Source organism: Aspergillus chevalieri, chromosome 5 (assembly GCF_016861735.1).
Source record: "Aspergillus chevalieri M1 DNA, chromosome 5, nearly complete sequence".
Lineage (NCBI taxonomy): Eukaryota > Fungi > Ascomycota > Eurotiomycetes > Eurotiales > Aspergillaceae > Aspergillus > Aspergillus chevalieri.
This window is the reverse complement of record NC_057366.1, coordinates 38,584-58,501: the sequence shown is the minus strand read 5'-3', so window position 1 is coordinate 58,501 and position 19,918 is coordinate 38,584. Positions and strand designations below refer to the sequence as shown.

At 48.1% G+C, this 19,918-nt stretch overlaps 4 protein-coding genes across 4 annotated transcripts; 2 read left to right on the top strand and 2 right to left on the bottom strand.

The window, feature by feature from the left end:
• Window positions 1-1,042: 1,042 nt before the first annotated feature.
• Window positions 1,043-2,309, bottom strand: ACHE_50018S (uncharacterized protein; the record flags this gene model as incomplete). Its single annotated transcript, XM_043279688.1, has 4 exons — window positions 1,043-1,176; window positions 1,233-1,302; window positions 1,458-1,936; window positions 2,018-2,309. The coding sequence occupies 4 exons, from the start codon at window positions 2,307-2,309 to the stop codon at window positions 1,043-1,045; spliced, it is 975 nt and encodes a 324-aa protein (XP_043137342.1).
• Window positions 2,310-3,011: 702 nt separating this feature from the next.
• On the top strand, window positions 3,012-4,972 carry ACHE_50017A (putative MFS sugar transporter; the record flags this gene model as incomplete). Its single annotated transcript, XM_043279687.1, has 8 exons — window positions 3,012-3,083; window positions 3,154-3,428; window positions 3,484-4,033; window positions 4,083-4,170; window positions 4,218-4,416; window positions 4,465-4,565; window positions 4,613-4,711; window positions 4,758-4,972. 8 exons carry the CDS (start codon window positions 3,012-3,014, stop codon window positions 4,970-4,972), a joined length of 1,599 nt encoding a protein of 532 aa, XP_043137341.1.
• Window positions 4,973-9,767: 4,795 nt separating this feature from the next.
• On the top strand, window positions 9,768-13,607 carry ACHE_50016A (uncharacterized protein; the record flags this gene model as incomplete). Its single annotated transcript, XM_043279685.1, has 5 exons — window positions 9,768-10,189; window positions 10,258-10,499; window positions 10,545-10,746; window positions 10,803-11,363; window positions 11,426-13,607. The coding sequence occupies 5 exons, from the start codon at window positions 9,768-9,770 to the stop codon at window positions 13,605-13,607; spliced, it is 3,609 nt and encodes a 1,202-aa protein (XP_043137340.1).
• Window positions 13,608-15,587: 1,980 nt separating this feature from the next.
• Window positions 15,588-16,001, bottom strand: ACHE_50015S (uncharacterized protein; the record flags this gene model as incomplete). Its single annotated transcript, XM_043279684.1, has 1 exon — window positions 15,588-16,001. One exon carries the CDS (start codon window positions 15,999-16,001, stop codon window positions 15,588-15,590), a length of 414 nt encoding a protein of 137 aa, XP_043137339.1.
• Window positions 16,002-19,918: the final 3,917 nt, after the last annotated feature.

The window sequence follows — 19,918 nt, the reverse complement described above, 5'->3', positions numbered from 1 at the left end:
TTCCGCGGACTCCCATCCCATCGTCCGAGTCAGTTGGATCAGGCGGAACAGGGATCAAATCCTTTAAGTTTTAGCATACAACGTCGTTAACAAGTATCCACGCTACAGGGGCATGCACCGTATTGCCGTATTTCTCTTCTTTCTCACGCATTGGGCGGTATGCGATCTCAAGCAACTCGACAGTCCCAAAAGCAGACTCATCACAGGGCAGGCTGCAAAGTCCGGAGTATGTACTGCAGGTTCCCGAAACGGAAAGGAGGTGTAATAAACATAGAAACCGTACTTTTAACCATGAACTGCGCCAAGAGCTACCGGTCCCATAACGACCGGGCAAACCTTGTTTAGCGAGAATTGGCTGTAAATGGTTAAGAGTACACCGGGGACGGGGGTACTATGGGTACTATGGAGCGTACACGGACCGGGACCCATATACCGCCCGTCTAACGAGCCTTGACTGGAGTCAATTAAAGATCTTGGAACCACCCAGTCGAAAGGGTTTTTTTAGGGAAATTACCTAATTTGTTTTTCATGTGACTTGGCCGTGACCGGAAAATCAGCCGTCGCGGGATTTTCAACACACAATGTCTTTGATCTCCTTGATCGGAGTTATCTTAAATTGTACCCTCGAGGCGAATTCCTTGTCATGATGATTCATCCGTTAGAGCCGTCAAATGGCGCACAGTGGCGTACAGTGGCACGCAGATGCTTAAGGTGGATCATTATAGCCCTGCGTGGCCGAACGGGAGAAGCCAATGCCCCCAAGGCCAATGTCCATGCAGTAGGCGCAGTTTGATTGAAGCCCCGAATGAATGCCGAGCGGGTGAGCGCACATCATCATCCTAATAATTAGAATCATCCATCGCCCAGGGACTAATGCGGCGCTTGACAGGGAAGTGATGCAGATGGCTCCTTCGGGCAACGTTTTTTTGCACGCTACTCGAAAAAAATCTTTGATTATCTGTATTATCTGTAATCCTATCCTACACGACGAGAAAAAAAAAAAAAAACTGTAACTACTGCTGCGGATTCTGCATTGGCAGGTCTAGAAAATTGCCATCACATTCGGCGGCGACGACACCCCACCCGGCATGTTCAGCGGCACTGACGAGACGAAAAACGACCAGCGCTGGTGTTCCTCGCAAAGGCGGGCTAACGCTTCAAGATCGAATAGTTCGCCTAAAGTGGGTAATGAGCGGCGGCGAATTTGTGCTTCCATTTACAGTTCGACTTACCAATGGGCATGCCCCATCCCGCCAGGACGTATTCGTGCAAGAAGACGTCTGGGTTTTGCGGCGGATACACCTGTTGATTTCTGTGGTTAGCCCGTCTCATGCATTATGCAGGAGTTTAGTGTGGTTGTGGTGCCCTCTTTTTGGGTCGGGTCTCTATCAGGAAGGAACGCATTCCATCTCGGAGCGAAGGAAAGAAAAGCGTTTCCCAAGAGTTTAGTGCCTTACCTCCCAGCTAATGGCGTCTCCGGCTATGGCTGAAAATCCAGTGTCCCACAACCAGCGCAGAACGTCTGTGGTCGCCTCGACACCGGCATGTTCCGGGGCCTTGTTGTCGGAGTAGGCTTTCTTCTGCTCGTCGGTCATGACGGTCTCCCATTCCTTGGTGACTCCGACGCGAACGAAAAGGATGTCTCCTTTTTGGAATGTGATGTTACATTCCCGGGCTATTTCCAGGATATCGGACAATTTCACCTGGTGAGTGGAAAAGGTGCTATACGTGATCCCCTTTCTCGCTGCCCATGTCGCGTAGTCGATCAACACTCCGCGGCCGGCAATACCTTCTCGCGCCCAGTGCTGCAGACCGATCCGATCGTTGCTGCGGTCATTAATTTCGGCAGCGGTTGTACCACCGTAAAACAACCGTTCCGTTTGTCCAGGGACGGTCTGGGAGAAGTGCCGGAGCCCGTCCCATTGACTACTTTGCTCTGATTTGACACCATATTAACTCTTCCGGAATAGCAGTAGACAAAGTTAAAGCTCAATCCAAAAAACAATAGGTCACCTACGGGGATTCATAGTGAAGATATCGTCAAATGCCACGCCGCCCAGTAAGGGTACAATCTGATGGTGACATGGCTGGCGATTCAAGTTGGGATAATCCAATTTCGTCATCTCCCAATTCGTGGTGACTCGTCGGCCAGTTTTGATTTCGGTGGCGGCCGCCCTAGCCACTACCTCTGGAGTCAGGATGGCTAGTCTCCCTAGTCCTTCCTCATAGCTACCCGGTTTGCCGACCCAGACCTGCTTGGGATTAGGCAATTGGTCAAAAGGGAGGTCGAACGGAGATTGACTGGTCATGGTGATAAAGACGATCCGTGAAATGGTATAGCAGGTAAACGAGACAAGACAGAATGCACTTTGAAAATCAGTTACGCAACTTGAGAGCGGACGAATGCTCTGTATCCCAGGGCGACTTCTTATGCTGTCAACCTAACTGTCATTGCTGTCAACTAAAAGTGGATAGCCCGGTCCGAGTAACTAGTCTCGGAATGGTTGACTATCCCAATACGAGCGGACCCTCAGTCCCGCAGCCACGGAGCATGGGCCACCTGTGCATCAAACTTTCTTTTCTCCGTGTTTCCTGAAGAGCTTTCAACCTGCCGACGCCATTCATGCGCCGGCTAGTCGTAAATTGGTTCGTTTCAATGGCGCTGTCCTTTCGGAAGACCTCCCGTTGGGCAACGTCGACGATCACCACGGCTGAGCCATTCATAGACAATCCCTGTTGTCCGTCTCGCTTCTGATTGATGGCCAGCCGATGGATCCTCTAGCCTGACACGGCTGGCCCACCGGGTTTGCATTCTACAGCATGGCTGCCGGGGGGGTTATGGTACATGTGTGATTCGGCAGGGTGGTCTCCTATCTCACGTATTAAATTTGCAAAAATCATGAGCCAAGCAAGCCAAGCAATCTCACATATTTCTCTGACCTTGCCGCTTGGTTACCAGCTCTTCTTGAATTTTCATGATTCTCGGATTGCCTTAAGCCAGTCAGTCCATCATGGGAAGATTCGGGTCGCAGACGAGTACCTACAACCGACTGGTCACTATCTTTGTGGCCATCGGGTCGTTGGTGAGCTTTCATTCTTTTAATGTGCTGTCAATCGTGCCAGACGTGGATTGCTAATTCAAACCTCTCCTAGACCTACGGTTACTGTACTTCGATCATCAGTAGTACCATCGGTCAGCCAGGATGGTATACCTACTTCAATTTGCCCGCCGAAGGAGAACCCGGATATGCGTCTATAACCACGCCGGTCGTGTCGACAGCCAACGGAGTGTTTAGTGCTGGAGGGGCCGTGGGATCGCTGTTCATCATGTGGTCTTGCGATTTCTTTGGTCGTAAAGCCAACATTCAGTTCGGTGCTTTCTTTTCTCTCTTTGGCGGTGCATTGCAGGCCGGTGCCAACTCGCTCAAGTATGTCGCTTGCCGGCGTGATGCAGTATCATGGACAGTCTGACAAATGAAACAGGATGTTCCAAGCGGGTCGATTCATCTGCGGTCTCGGTATCGGAATTCTCGTCACTGTCTGTCCCATGTACCTGTCCGAAATGGCGAGTGCCTTCCGTCGCGGTTGGCTTGTCGGTCACCACGCCATCTTCTTGGTCTTCGGATATATGTTGGCTGGATGGATTGGTTTTGCCTGCTACTACGCCGAGACCACCATTCCTGCCTTTGGTTGGCGATTCCCACTCGCCGTTCAATGTCTGTCGCCTTTGATCCTCCTCATTGGTTCTCCTTGGCTTCCCCGATCGCCCCGTTGGCTCATTTCCAAGGGAAAGATGGAAGAGGCAGAACATGTCCTCACGCAACTTCGCGCCTCGCCAGACGACCCGAACAACGAGGTGGCCAAGGAGGAGTTCTTTCAGACTAAGGAGCAAATTCGCCTCGAGGCTGAGAGGCTTTCGCAGTGGGGTAGCAGCCCTTGGATCGCAGTTTTTAAGAAGCCTTCCTACCGTAAGCGCATGATTATTGGTTTCCTTACACAATGGGGAGCGGAATTTGGTGGACCATTGATTATTGTGAGTTCCGTGTCAGTTCATTCGATTGCTCAGTCGCTAACTGGAACAGAACAACTACGCTGTTCTCCTGTACACCAACCTCGGCATGACCGGATCAATGCCGCTGTTGCTGAGCGCCATTTGGTTGACCACTGCTGGTAAGACGATGTGGCACATTGGCTAAGTATGCAACTAACAGATGCAGGTTTGATTTATAACCCTCTCGGAGCCTGGCTCCATGACAAGGTCAACTCGCGACGAGGCATGTACATCACTGGCTTTGTCGGTATTATCGTCACTACCTCGTGCCTGGCAGCCATGACGGCCGAATACGCCGGTACTACCAACCGGGTTGGTAACGGATTCGGTATTTTTTTCATGTTCTTGTATTTGGCATTCCAAGGGTAAGAATGCAGCTAAGCAACAGGCGATACACTCACTGACTTTCCCAGAACATTCTGTGATACTACCATGTACCTCTACGTTTCCGAAATCTTCCCAACTGAAATCCGGCCTATCGGAATGGGCTTCTCTCTGTTTGGACAGTTTGCTTGTAAGTACAGTCGCCAATCCATGATATACCAAGACTAACAGCATCAGCTACTCTCATTCTGCTCCAGACCGCGCCTATGGGCTTCAACAATGTCGGATGGAAGTACTACCTCGTAATTATCTGCTGGTCTGCCTTCTTTATTCCAGGTATGTTTATATCTACTACCGCATAACCAGCCGCTAACATCCACAGTCATCTATTTCTTCTTCCCGGAGACCGCCCGCCTAACCCTGGAGGAAATTGCCAAGAACTTCGGAGAAGAGGTCGCCGTTCACATTACCGATGCTACTGATACTGAGAGGGCCGAGGTTGGTCGACAGGTCACCCAGCAATCTCCAACATCAGCCTCTGGAGAAAGCGAAGAGGAAACGGCGAAAAAGGAGACGGAAGCGCCAAAGGTTGAATGAAGAGATATCCAGGCGGTGTCTCTGGGCTTATTAGCCAGAATTACTTACGCCGGACCCGTGATGTCCTCGGGGATGGTCATAATTATATGAGAAGCAGTCGGGTTTCCACTCATTCGTGAACGACTGGCCAGTCACTGCTTGTTATTATTTTCGAGTCTGGTTTTGATCACATTGGGGTGATTTAGGATATATATTTTTGTGTAATTTCGTTCCGATATCCATAAATATTGCCAGAATATAACTGAATATAAATAGCTCTGGTTTCCGCTATATATAACTGGCCATTATAGCGAGGAGATACTACAAAACAGCATATTTAAAATGCTAATGCGTCTTATCTACCTATAAACTTCATGACCTTATTTCCAGTCCCGCTCTTCTCGAACCTCCCAATTTCGTCCACAAAAGTAATCAGGAAAAGATGTTGATTCTCTGGCAAACCAAAGAAGAATTACTCTATCTTCTGAATGAGGGCTTCTTTGGACAGTATTCCCCCGCCCTGTCAATTGCCGGAAGTATGCGAACTTCCAGTGTCGTCTGCGGAGATGAGTCCAGCGTACCGAGTATGACTTGCCATTGCAAAATGCCAATTCCCTCGGCTTGCATCATGGTCGCAACATTGCAAACTCAGTGTAAATGCCATACCATTTGAAGCTGAACAGGCGATCACGGCCGTGCAGACGAAGAACGCGAAGATGATCAAAGATGATCCCTATCGTCCTGAGCAATAATAGCACGGGCACTCTCGGGCAGGGCATACAGAGAGCCAATGTCGCCTGTGTTATAGCGAACAACAGGATTGCGCAATCGCCGTCTCGCAACCGATGGTGACGATTCATCCATGATTGATAGGGGAAGAATTTCAATAAGCATCGTCCGAGTCTCAGAGACAAAGCCACAGATTGAGATACAGACATGTCCCCAGTTAGATCCGGACTTCCTATGGCATAGGGACCGGATTCCGCTCTCTAGAGAATATAACAGATTTTGATCGGGCCTTTGAGCCTGAGTTAGACGCTCGGATGTGTAGATTACCTCCCTCAGTCCGGACTCGCCGCTTCTCCTCTACCGGTAGCATCGATATATGATAGATCACTTGGATGATCTGGCTGCCATCTCCAGTTGAAACGTTGACATGGTAGTGGGCCAGATACTAGGCAACTTCGACTGGAGTCATGTAATTGCCGCAGCTTAGAAAAGTTGCTCCAGCGTTCTCAAAAAGCTCATTCATGAGATCAAAAGATCTAGACCCCGTTGGTTAGCTTGGTCAAGGTCACAGGATCAACCAATAAATTCGGCGGGTTACCGTACCGGTATAAGCAACCTGCGGCATAGGCTGTAAGAACGCAATCGCCCGGGCCAACAAGTCTACAGGCCGCCATGAATTCTCCAAAAAAACTGCTCTGTGTCTCCGATTTTCTTTTACATCCGTGGCGAACATCAACGTTAACCCGCCGAAACCGCCGCCGGTGATGGTAATGTAGGAATGGAGTCGGTAAACATTCTCCGGACTTGTATCATGAGTCAAACGCTCAATAACCTTGTAAATATGAATAACACGTCAGTGGAAGGTGGACCACTGGCATGGTAAACGTACAGATCCTTCTTAGTGATCATAGGTCGAATACAGAGATCGACTTCCGTCGCTTGGCAGATTGTCGAGCATGCTGAATTGCATTAGGCTCAGGAGAGTACTGGGATATTGAACTATAGAAAGGGTGAATGTCGGCCACTGCCAGGACCTTTATTCTTAGGTCTTGCCGTTGCGTGGGGCGTGAACCTGTTGAAGCCAGTGTGACGTGGTGGAACCCATTGTGTACAAAGCGTTGGACAGTGTTTCGGCAGAGAGATGACAAAACACCTAAGCATAGCCATATAATGAGCAGCGCAGAGTTAAGCCTTTAAAAGCTTTGTAATCTTGCTGGGTTTGATCCCAGGTTCCATTAGTTACACTTGTTGGTGCGTGTTATATATCTTATGCATCACCGTGGTAGAGCAGATCTCATGCAGCTGATTCCAGCTGATGATGATCGAACCTGCATCAAATAAGGAGTACTATTCCCATCTCTGGACTGAGCACGCAAGGGGTGTAGACAGATCCATTCCCTAAGCCCCTCACTCACCTCACTTACCACAGCCCTGTATAGTTGCTCCACATGACCGGTGAGGCCGTAGGTCCTTGCTGGCATGCGTCCTGTTTAGCAGCCGCTACAACTTTGGAGTTAGTTGCTTGGATCAAGAAGCGACTTCCTGACCATGATGGGTACTCACGGAGACCATACCTTGAATTGATCGTTGCACATGAGCAACTTCAGCGACTAATGAACGATCTGCCAGCTATCTCAGTGGTTGTTTGTCTCGCAGGCCTTGCCATTGTTTTCTTGCTTAGTATATTTGCGCTCAGACATATTGTAGTCCGGGAACGTCAGCGGGCATCTAATGCATATCGGCCACTGGATCATTCATACCACGATGCGGATAGCGAAGCGACAGAGCTGTCCATATAAACAACTTCAAAGCCAGTCGTGCGTCTTGCTATAGCCGGCTCCGTCGCTGTAGGAGAACTGGAATGTTTAGCACAGGCAATTTTTACGATTCCTAGGTACTACCCGTGTTATGCCCAGAGCTTTCTAGATGCTGACGACAACCATGAAGACACTAGTCCTGCTTCAGTGTGTTGCATTGTTTGTCCAATTTTCCTGCACAGTCCACTTCTCTATTGCATGGAGGACCGGACTGAATTGTCTCATCATTTTGTGTCTGCTTTGCACCGAGGGCTACGTTCAATATTTCGCCAATTCCATCAACTTGTGGAAAACAATACTAGGAACAACAGAGACTGTTTTTTTCTCTTGATCGGATTCCTCTACCTTTTGATTCCCCGACGACCGGATGTTTTTCACATTGGCCTCGTCGATCAACAGTACACAGCCGATCTGATAGGCTGGATTACCTTCTCTTGGGTCGGAAAATTGTTGAATGAGAGCAAAAGATCTGCCGATCTCTCGATCAAAGACGTCCCAGAGCTCAATAGCAAGACACGTGCGAGCAGAGTTCATAACTCACTCAAGGAAATCATACTGAGATGCACGGCTTTCATATCCAAGGATCCAAGGATCTATGGAGGTTTCTTCGTCGATGCAATGGCATACCTCTGACAATTCAAGGGGCTTTGGCAGTCCTACTATCAGTATTAAGCTTCCTGCTACAGCTTGCACTATTGGATATCCTCAGAAACTAGAGGGTCGGCAAGGAGGCGGGAAAGGAATTGGTTCCTGGGTGCCCGTTACAGGACTTGGGGCGTCCATTTAGGTGTTGGCCATGTTGGACAGAGTCAAATAGTGTTGTTCGTATTCAGGAGCAACTGATATTGGCTATATTCGACAAAACTGTTCGACTGGATCAAAAGACGCGGCAATCGGGAACTGGAGAAGAGACCGCAGAGAAGGAAAACATGGACGACACAAAGGGACCCCTGAGCCCGACTAATAATCAACTTCCTCGGTGCTATTTTCTCCTTTCACTTCGCTGCATCCGTGGTATCACTGCCTAGAATTGACGCTTCCACGGCTGGGTTTGCCATCATCTTTAGCATCGACATGTCCCTCCTCTCCATGGCTTTGGGCATCCAGCGTTATTCCAACCTGGAATAAGGCATGGACAGCGTCGGAAGGGTCTATCCATACAGCACTGTGGATACCGAAAACTACAATGGCTCAGTGGCCCACAGAAGGCGCCCTCATCATTCGTGACTTAGTTGTCCGTCACGCGCCGCATCTGCCTCCTGTGTTACGTGGAATTAGCCTTTGGTGCAAAAAGTGAGAGAGTGGGCATAGTCGGGCGTACCGGAGCTGGTAAATCCTCCTTTATCTCAGCATTGTTTCGATTATTGGAGACATGAGGGTGAGATTGTAGTGGACGGCATTGGCATTTAAACGCTCCGAATCGACCATTGACGTCGGCGCTTGGCTCCTATTCCCTAGCAGCCAGTTCTTTTGCAGGGTACAATTCGATCTAATTTGGATCTATTCCACGAGCATGATTGCCATAGGCTCCTCGTGGCACTGCAATCATGCTGTTGGAACCAAATAATACCTGGCTTTCATGCCGTTGCAGCAGAGAATGCATCCAAGCAATCAAGTGAAACGACTTCGAGCACCGAGGGTGATGCTGCCGAAGAGGATACAAAGCAGCTGCTTCCCGTGAATCCAACAACAATATTGGAGACTCCCGTCTCCCAGGGTGGTGAAAATATGTCCCAAGGCCAAAGGCAGCTGGTCTGCTTAGCCCGGGCAATCATCACGCGCGGCCAAAAATCCTTATCCTGGACGAGGCAATATCAGCCGTCGATCGGACCACAGATGAGCTCATCCAGCGAACGCTGTGTACCGTGATCCATCAGGACCGAGCAACGCTTCTTGCTGTTGCTCACCGGCTCAGTGCAATCGCAGATTTTGATTGGATTATCGTGATGGATGCGGGCCGGGTTGTTGAATCGGGAATGCTGAAGGAATCAATTCAAGTCGAAAAAAAGAATATTTCGGGGGATGGTGGAACAAGATGCAGAGCGAGACGCTGCTCTTTGTAACTAACTCGTTGGCTTAATTCTTGCTTGTCATTCGTCTGCTAACATGCAGCGCGTGCATATATATATATATACGGTCCACAATCAGGCGGGGTTCCCATAAGCTCGACCGCACAATTGTCTCGGTCCATTCTTAGGCTTATTTGGCCAACTGTTGCATCCTTTACGAATACCATTGACATTCGAATGTTTGTATACGCCCTTCTCCCAATGGACCCCTTATCGCTTGCCACTAGTGTCGCTGGCCTCGCCAGCCTTGCGCTTCAGATTGGCCCCTCATTGCGCGAGTATTTCTCCGATGTTAGAGACGCGCGAAAAGATGTCGCACGATACTGTAATGAGATAGATGGATTGTTCGAGGTGTGTAAGCAGTTGCAAAATTTTCTGAAAACGGACACTGCAGATGCCTTCAAGACTACTGAGTCTGTTCTCTGTCGGACGGTTGTTTTGTGCGAGGGCTGCCTGTGCGAGCTGGCAAAGTTGCTAGATGTTCCCAGGGAAGAGGGACACAGTGCTGCACACTGGATCAAAAGAATGAAGTGGCCTATATACAAGAAGCAAGTAGAGGGCATCATTTCGCGGCTGGCAAGATACACGCAGCTCTTTCAGTTTGCATTAACCGTAGAAGGATGGTGCGTACCTGGATGGTCTTCTTTTCCTACGCAATTCGGATGAGCTGCCCGCTGATTTAAAGTTACAGCGCCGTTTTGTCGCGTACTCCAGAGGATGTTTCAGTGATTCTCAAGCTTCAACGTGATACTTCCAGCAAACTTCATGATGTGACCAAAGATATTGCGGCACTCAGGGTATCCGCAGAAGAGTATCGCAGTACGGCAGATAAAACGGCATCTATGCTGGAAAGCGTGCATTTTCTGAAAGAGCCCTCACAGCGGCTATTGAACATTCAAGAAAGCGTAGGAAGAATCGGAAATCAACTTACTGGTATGATCGACATGTTTTATCCATGAACTATCTGACCGTTACCAGATCGTCTAGATAGAGAGATTCTAGATTGGCTATCATTTGAGCAAGCTCACGGAAGACACCATGAGGTCCGATCTCGACGCACCCCTGGCACAGGAAAATGGATTCTGAACACTCCAGCTTTCCAAACATGGATGAATAATGCATGCCCGGAGCAATTATTATGGATTGTGGGTGCTCCAGGATGCGGAAAATCGACGTTGGTGTGAGTATCTTCGCCACGAGACGTAAAACCGACCTCATGCTAACTTGCCTTCCTAGTTCCTTGATCATCGACGAGCTCAAGGGTCTACAGGCTAGCAACAATGCACCAATTGCCTATTACTACTGTGATTATCGCACCCAAGTGACGCAACCTTTGACTCTCGCCTTGGGCCATATTCTCCGGCTGCTGGTAGAGCGACTGTCACTGCTGCCAGGATCACTCCGGGAATTGTTCGAAAGTTGTCGCCGGGAGGGCCGTGGTCCTTCACCATTGGAATTGGAACACCTTATCTGCGACGTTCTGCCTTGTCAATCTTCTTATATCTTGGTTGACGCAATGGATGAGTTCAGCGTCAATGATCCAGCGCAGACAGCCCAATTTACGAAAGTACTGGACAGCTTCGCGGTGACGGGTGCTCGGGTTCTGCTGACAAGTCGGACTCTTCCAACGCCATCTCTCAGTGCTAGTCATATAGTCGAAACACATACGGCTTCTAACTCTGATATACGAAGCTTTGTGGCTCATGAGCTTTATGCAGACGACCTAATGGTCGACATTTTGAACAACGAGCTGGAGGCAGAGATTATGAGTACTATCACGGAGCAATCCCAGGGAATGTATGATAACACTCTACCACCTCCTACACCATCGAGGATGCTTACTGACTATCTTCGGACAGGTTTCTCCTTGCTGTTCTCTATATCCGAACTATCCGAGGTCAGGTATCGCGATCCGGCATCCGAAAGGCACTATCAGGGCTCAGTGGCAACCTGAGTGATGCATATGACAAGACATTTCAAGCCATCAAGCAACAGTCTGGACCTCGACAGCTACTTGCTCTCAAAACTATGATGTGGGTATCGTCATCGCATCGACCACTTCGCGGTATTGAGCTAAGGCACGCTCTTGCGGCACGCCTTGAAGATAAGGACTTAGATTTCGATAACATTCCCCCACTAAGACTTATTGTACGCAGTTGTTGCGGTCTTGTCTCAGTGAATGACCTGAGTAACGATGATTCTGAGGTTCGTCTGGTTCATCACACATTATATCAGTATTTGCATTCTCAACAGGAATGGATGTGCCATGCACATACTGTTATAACGCAAACATGTTTGTCGTATCTCCTTTTCGAGTCACTACGTATACCAAGAGACAGACGAAGTCAACCGAACGAATACCCGGATGAAAAGTGCCAATTCCAACCTACAGAAAACGAGGGTTTGGCTCTCACTAGGTTCGCTCGTGATCACTGGGGCTATCATGCCAACCATTCTCCTCTGAAAAGCTACAAGCAGCTAGCGGTGCGGCTTCTCACAGATAACAAGCGTCTTCAAACGCTCTATCCGGAAAACAAACATATAATTGGACTCCACATAGCCGCGGCCTTTGGCCATAATATGCTGATCGACACTCTAATCAAACGTGGCCAGGACGTCAATGCAAAGGATTCCAGCTTGGAAATCCCGCTTCATAAAGCTTGTATAAAGAATAATAACAACACTGCGCTCTTCCTGATTCAGCGTGGCGCCAGACAGAATTTGATGGGTTTCAAGTGCTCCACGCCACTCTTCATTGCTGTCGAAAATAAGAATCTAGAGCTTACAAAACTCTTGATTGCGAACGGAGCTATTGTTAATATGCCATGCAAAGATTGCTGGACAGTCCTTCACAAGGCCGCTGATATGGGGGACCTTGAAATTGTTAAGTATCTCATCAATAACGGCAGCACAACAAGTGAGACCTCGACACAAGGCCTTACGGCGTTGCATCGCGCGGCGGGACGAGGTCATCTTAATGTTATGCAATTTTTGCTGGAGATAGAAAAAACGCAAATTGATCCGGTGACATCGGATGGATGGACGCCATTACATGGTGCCGCATCGAGTGGACAGCACGGTGCTACCCTGATGTTGATACGCCTTGGCGCTAATATACATCATAGCAGCCATGATGGTTGGACACCGTTGCACCGCTCTGTGCAGGGTGGCTATCCTGATACTGTTCAAGTGTTGCTCTCACACGAAGCGGATGTAAAAAGAGCAGATCGACAAGGTAATCTGCCGTTACATATTGCTGCACGTGAGGGCCATGTCACGATCATTCATCAGCTACTCGAGAGAGATCTACGGCAGTTGTCTTGTTCAAATTTAGACGGTTGGACGCCGTTGCATGAAGCACAGCTTACTGGGTCTCATGCTGCGGAGAGTTGCTTGCAACGATATGGAAAGCTCATGAGTAATGCCGATAATACTCCGGAGACTGAAGATAATACCCTTGTGAAGGCCTTGCAATCAGATGATGCCGATACAATTGAGGCCCTCATTAACTCATCAAAGCACGCCGAAGGACTCATTGGAATCGAAGATCGTGATTCTCGTGGTCGGACGCTCCTTCATCGGTCCTTGCTAGTAGGCTCATATGGTACTGCGTCAACGCTAATAGCAAATGGTGCCGATGTCCATGCCAGATCTGCGAATGGTGGTTGGCAAGCAATCCATTATGCGGCGCTCTCGGGCAATGCACAAGCCGTGCAGCTTTGTCTAGACCATAGTGCAGATGCAAACTGCCGTACTGACTTTGGGAAGACACCACTGCATCATGCCTGTCAAAACGGGAATGGGGAAACAGTGCAGCTTCTACTGGATTACACCGTCGATATTACAAGGACGGATGAGCAGAACTGGACCCCAATTCACTATGTTGCAGCCGCGGGCCACAGAAAAGCCTTGGAGTTAATTTTATTCAGCGGGAAGCTTAATGGTAAGGAGATACACTGGTCTAACTTACAGACTTGTGCGGCCAAGCGAGGACACCATGAACTGGTCGAAATATTTCGAAATCTGAGATACTCATTGTGATGAGGTCACAAGGCCACCTGTTTCGTTTAGCGTAAGATTTTCGTTACAATACGATGCCGCATAGTGGACTTATGCATTTCTTTGTCATACTATCAAACGTAAGGGCCTATTTATAAACAATCTGGCGTCCATCAACTACTAAAGGAAATAGTTGCGAAAGAAGTCCAAAGAGACAAAACAAATACAAAGTGCATAGTGCATCTGTACGCTGGCCATAGTCAAAGGGTGCTGGCTGCATAGCCGTAGTCCCCCGATCCTATCATCTCCTATCATGTATGTACGTACATATATTCGGACAGTAGTAAGTCGTAAGTTTTGGATAGAGGGGAATTGAATTCTAATCGGTCAATTGGCGCGGCTATTATTATTATTATTATTATTATTATTATTATTATTATTATTATTATTATTATTATTATTATTATTATTGTTCATACACGCATCTGTCGGCCCTATAGGCCGAGTGGCGGCAGGTCCTGCAGGGCGGCCGGGTAAGCCGCCGTAAAGGTAATCGCTATGTACATCGTCGCCTTTATAGACACATCCTGATATGTTATTCCGCATGGTGCTGCTTGTTTTCGTACTGCTGTTCCCATGGCCACGAAGATCCATGGGTTTGTTGGGTACTATCTCGTTTCCTTTCCTACTTCTGCAAACGCATACCCTTGGCTGCGCTATGCTGCCGGTTGCCTCAAGTCTGTTGTTGTGACTCGGTATGTGGTTGGTAGGGTCTGAAGCTGGCCTAGAAGGCCTGTCTCAAGCATGAATCGCACTGCTTTTGGCACCAAGTTTGGCCGTGTTAGGTAGGCCCGGTAATCCAGCTCCCGCAGGCGCGGCTATTATATCAAACAGCTTCAGGTATATACGGAAGTAAACAAATAGACAATATACCTCTTTCGTTAAAACTAGTCTTCTCCATATAGACCTCGTTTAGTCCGGAATAATCGACTCCCAACTTCCTCTCTGAACTACGATCAGAGAGACTCCGCTTCAGCTGGCACCGTGACAAAGTATAAATCGACCAGTAGTTTATATTCATGATCAATGGAACTCCGATCGTTTGGACGAGTTAAAAACAATCCGTTACCGTGCAAAGTACAACAAAGGCTGAAGAGTATATGGAAGTCTGGACGCGCCACTTGTACGTCATTGGAAATGGAGTTGGCGGCGCGACTACTATTTATGAAGATAACCGGGGAGCCATCAGTCTGGCTGATAATCCGATCAATCAACCGAAAACGAAGCATATAGCTGTCCACTATCATGTCATTCAGGATCACATAGGCAATGGAGAAATACGCCTTGGGGGCCAGCGGATAAGATGGTTGCTGATGCTTTAACGAAGGCCAATCATCACGACGTTCATGAGGAATTTCTCATGAACGTAGGTGAAGTGAGTGGGAAAGGAGAATGAAAAGGAAGGTGTCTCAAGACAAGTAGGGCGCGCGTTCAAACGTCGCTCATCAAATTGCCAGAATTATTGATTACTTTCATTGTTGATTGCTTTATTGTTGATTGATCATTTGATCATTTGTGCGCGACGATTGTACGAAGGGGAGTGACGGGAATCGATTGGATAGATAGTCGGCCCGAGTAGCGACGCCGAAAAATCCTTTATGATAGCCTCCATGGCCATATGATAGAGGATTAAGCGCTCAACCACTTATGTTCTTACGGTGTTGGATAGTGGAATACCACCCTTTTCGGCAATAAAAATTATCCTCCCTAAGGCCTCGTGCAATCCGGATGGTTGACTCCGCGATTCCCCGATCCGGGAGCTATCGGTCTGTAAGGATTATAGAAGCAGGGAATATATAGTGTTCGAATTAATAAACTATATAAAACGACTTTTTGGACTTAAGCCAAGTCTTATCTACCATGCCCATATCGGTGCAATACCTCCGCAACGACAATCAGCAGACTCCGGCAAAGTAGAACTCGTATATACCGCTAGACCAACAAGGTATTCAATTAAGACCATCAGTTATTCACCTCGGAAAACACAAGAGGAGAACCCTTCTTTGCACCAACAACTTTAATCTTCTTCGAAATGCGCTCTGCTTCCTCGACCTTCGACAGAGACATAATATCATCTGCTGAATCTGTCTGGAGTCGAAACATGAGCAACGGCAGGACAGAATCTTTCCACAGGACCACATTCAGTCTGCTGCTTGCGATCGAAGTGGATATAAATAGGAAAATCGAGAAAAGCACGGAAAGCGTCGGGAGAATGATCCAAGGCCATCTCACATTGATGTATGTTTCGTCCCGAAAGGCATCCCCTTCGATTGTGAAAGCTGTAGCGTCTGAACGGATAATGTCGGTCATGCTGGTAGTCATTGAATCCATCGCTTTATCAACGTCATCCACGCCGCCAAGGATGCTGGCAGTCATCCTGTTTAGACCAGGAACCCCAATAGAATGGTAGTAGTTTAACAACTCAGTCAGAGTCCTATTTAAATTATCCCAGGTGTCACTTGCAATGGAATAACTTGAACTCGGGCATAGCTGCACCATCTGGTTGGGTGGGACTAATGTGACCTGCGAAAGACTAGGGTCACTCGTATTGACATTCGGTCCCAATTGTTGGTCCTTATAGAGCCGGGGACGGATGTTGCTTCCCGAGTAAACATTATCCTTGTACTGCCTTTCACACGGATACACTGCACACATACTTATGGTTGGCATCTTCTCCGGCACTGTGTAATTGTCCCGTGTGTAGATATTTACTTCATCCGCATATCTTGATGAAATGAAGGACACAAGCGGCTGCTGTATTCCAACAGCGGGGCTGTTTCCCCTTGATATGGCAAGCCACTTATCACGCTTGGTGCTGAGAATCGGTGTATTATGTAGCCCCTGTTCCCACACGGTGTAGTTATAAGTAACGCGTTTCCCTCTTGCAAAGAATTCGTACCCATCCGGTAATGTATATGTGCAGTTCTCTGGAGCCTTCAATACAACATCTGACCATCCTTGTTTCTTTCCATACACTTGCATGATTTGGGCATCCGGTTTACAGCTTGGTTGGTTTGGTTTGTGATATCTTGGCATTGACTGCAGAAGCCGAAGGTCACAAAGTCAGGATATTGGCAATTCCCTGACGTACAATGCGGCTCGAGAGGCGTATGTGTCTCAGCAAGCCCGTTCAGGATAGCAGCATTCATCGAGGGAGTCAAGGCAGAGTCCGAATTGATGTTCCACACTGCTTCCATTGCCGAGCCATTTCCTGCGCTGCCATATGAGTGCGCGGACTGGACAAACGCTGTCTCGTTGTGAGCCAGTACACTCCGTGAGGGGAAAGCGAGGATTTGCTGTGCAAATGGATCAATTGCCAGGGACAGTATCATAAGCAGCGCGCCGATAGTTGCTAGCCCTGGAGTTATCCTCCAAAGTATCAGAAAAGAACCCCAGGCCCCACGGCTGGCCTGATCATAAAGCTGCATATGATAAAGCGGCGCCGGTGATTGATATCGGTTCCATTTCAACTGGCTAAGGCATGACGGTACCAAGATGAGTATCGTTGCTTTCGTAGCGGTGACAATTATTGATATGACTGCGTTGGGAGAAGCGCTGTATCTCCAGGTGGCATATGGCTTACCATGAATGTATGCCAGGAAGCCGATCAACAGAGCGATGGAGACAATACTGAATACAGCAGCTAAAATCTCTGGTAGCCATGAGTCTGTCCAGGTGAGGGTTCTTCTCTTCTTGGGTACATCAGGTGACTCTGGCTCTTCGGGGCGCGATTCCGATTCCGAGGGGTTTGAGGATCTCCCAAGCGCAAAGATTTTGTGTATTGCTTGCTTTGCCATTGGGGAAGAATATCACCTGTATAGGTGTATACCAATGACGGTTGTAAATCACTGAGAACAAAAGAAGTTGGGTGTAATTATAAGAAAGACTCGAGAACATGGGAATATCAACCTCCAATCTCCAGTATTTATTTTTCTCCCCGCGCGGTCGTTAGCAGCCTCGCGGACTCTGTTTCCTGCAGAAGCGGAAAGGATTTACCGCTCGTATTGCATTGGTTTATTTTGTTATTAACTACTTCCACAGCGAACAAAAATTAGCGGAATGCGATCTACTATCCCGTGCTACTTGGAGTCATTTCCGTGTCAGACCGATTTGATTGTCTTATTGTGATCGTCAACGGTTGACAATGTCCACCAACGAACAATGGCGACTGTCAACAGCCACCGAACGCGAAGGGCCGACTGTGGTGATGACGATAATAAACGACGCCCAGGGACCATGTAAACGGATAGAGCCGAACCGCTGATGATGTGACCATTCTCTGCTGTTAGTACCTGGCGGGTCACATGTCGCTGTCCGCCCTCGCTTCGGTCCAAAAGGCTATTTAGGCATGTTAGCCTACCACCTCCGAATACACACACATCCATTCTTAGATCTGCACTTACAGAGGGGTTCCATACTCTTTTCTTTCTCCAGATTCTCGCCGGTAGGCTACCTAACGTAATCGGACACCGAGCGGCGCGCCCGCCAACTTCGTTCCATCTAATCCAACCACCAACATGCCCTCAAAATGCCAGATTCAACTGTTCGACAAGAAGGTAGAACATTGCTTGCTACTGATATTGAGGCTCAAAATAAAAACCAAACTACAAGCATTTAAGATGCTGCAAAGGCATTTAATGTCAAATACTCTACCCTGAAGCAGCGTGTGCGGGTCGTGTCTCCCGAGTTCGATTCCACCCCAAATCGCCGAAAACTCACAATTACAGAAGAATCTACCCTTATAATCTGGGTATTAGCTGCAGATGGATGTGGTTACCTCCTAGAACAAGCACCGTGTGAGATGGCCAATTTATTACTATCAAATCGGTGAAGATCGGCTCGGTCAGGGTGTAGGGTCAGGTTAGATGTATATTAGAAACTGACGAACGGGACAAGCTACAGGTCAGGCTATCTATAGGTTCATAGACAAGACACAACTCGAAGAGCTGCAACAGGATCGGGCATCAGGCGCGGAAAGATATCTGAAACGGACAAATTCCGAGTCGGGGAAGTTGGGAAGTCGATTATCCGGACTGAACGAGGCTATATGACCAGAGTATCCTCCAATTAGAAGAATATTATATTGATGTCTATTAACACCATTGACAGTAGAATGAGTGCTTGACCATCTAAAGCGTATGGCTATAGTGTCCCTATTTCTCTACAAGGATTCTTCCGTTTCCGGTGATTCGGCCGTTTTCGGTAATCGGCCCGACTATTAATCCACCGTTACTTTCATCACTTATCACTCCCCTTCGTTCAATGCTGCGAAATAAAGCAATTTGTAGCGGTGTTGAACACATTTGAAATAGATTTTGAAATCCCTCTTGCTTCACTAAGCGAGACCCAGGTTTTCAACCAACCGTCCTTGGCTAGCATGATTGGTAGCCTTCGTCAAGCCATCGGCAATCATCTTGTCGGTAGAGAGGTGCTCAAGGCGGATCTCTCCATTGCCTGTTTGGTCCCGAATAGCATGATACCGTACAGCTATATGCTTTGTCTTTGGGTAGTTAATCGGGTTGTCATGTAAAACGAATTCCAGGCAACTTCTTGACTAATCCACCATCAGTCATTGGATGGAATTTCTTCAGCTTCTGCTTTACAACATGCATTTCTTTGGCAAGGATGCCAAAGATCACTATGTCGTCCACGTACACAGCGATAATCAGGCCCCTGCCATTGATGAATACGCTGTGGTCTGCGGTAATCGGTCCAAAGCCCATCTTCTTCAGGAAATCGCTAATCTTTCGGTGCCATAGATTAGCAGACTGGCGGAGGCCATAGAGCGACTTCTTCAGCTCCAGCACTAGACCTCGAGTGCTAGTAACCTCTGGATCAAAGTCCTGCAATCTCTCCGGGATTTCCATGTAATTAGGCCTGTCGAGGTCAGAGTCAGCGAACGCAATTTTAGCATCAAGCACGTGTGCCAATAAGCCTAGCTGAGCTGCTATAGCCACCGAGATTCGTAGGCTATCTATTCGAAATACTGGTGCAAACGTCTCGTCGAAATCATCATCTGATTGCTCATTTCCCCTGGCAACCAGCCTGGCTTTGAAGCGGTCTATTCAGCCGCCCGGGCCTAGCTTCACATCGAACACCCATCTGGTTGATGAAATCGTTCCTTCGGCTTCCTTCCGGGGCATTAACTCCCATGTGCCAAGGTTTATTAAGGTGCTCAACTCTTTGTGAATCGCTTCCTTCCATTTCGAGCCATATATCGGATCATTAACGGCTTCGCTATACGATTTCGCTATACGGATTCCAGCTTTCTCACGTGAAGCACATGCTTTCTC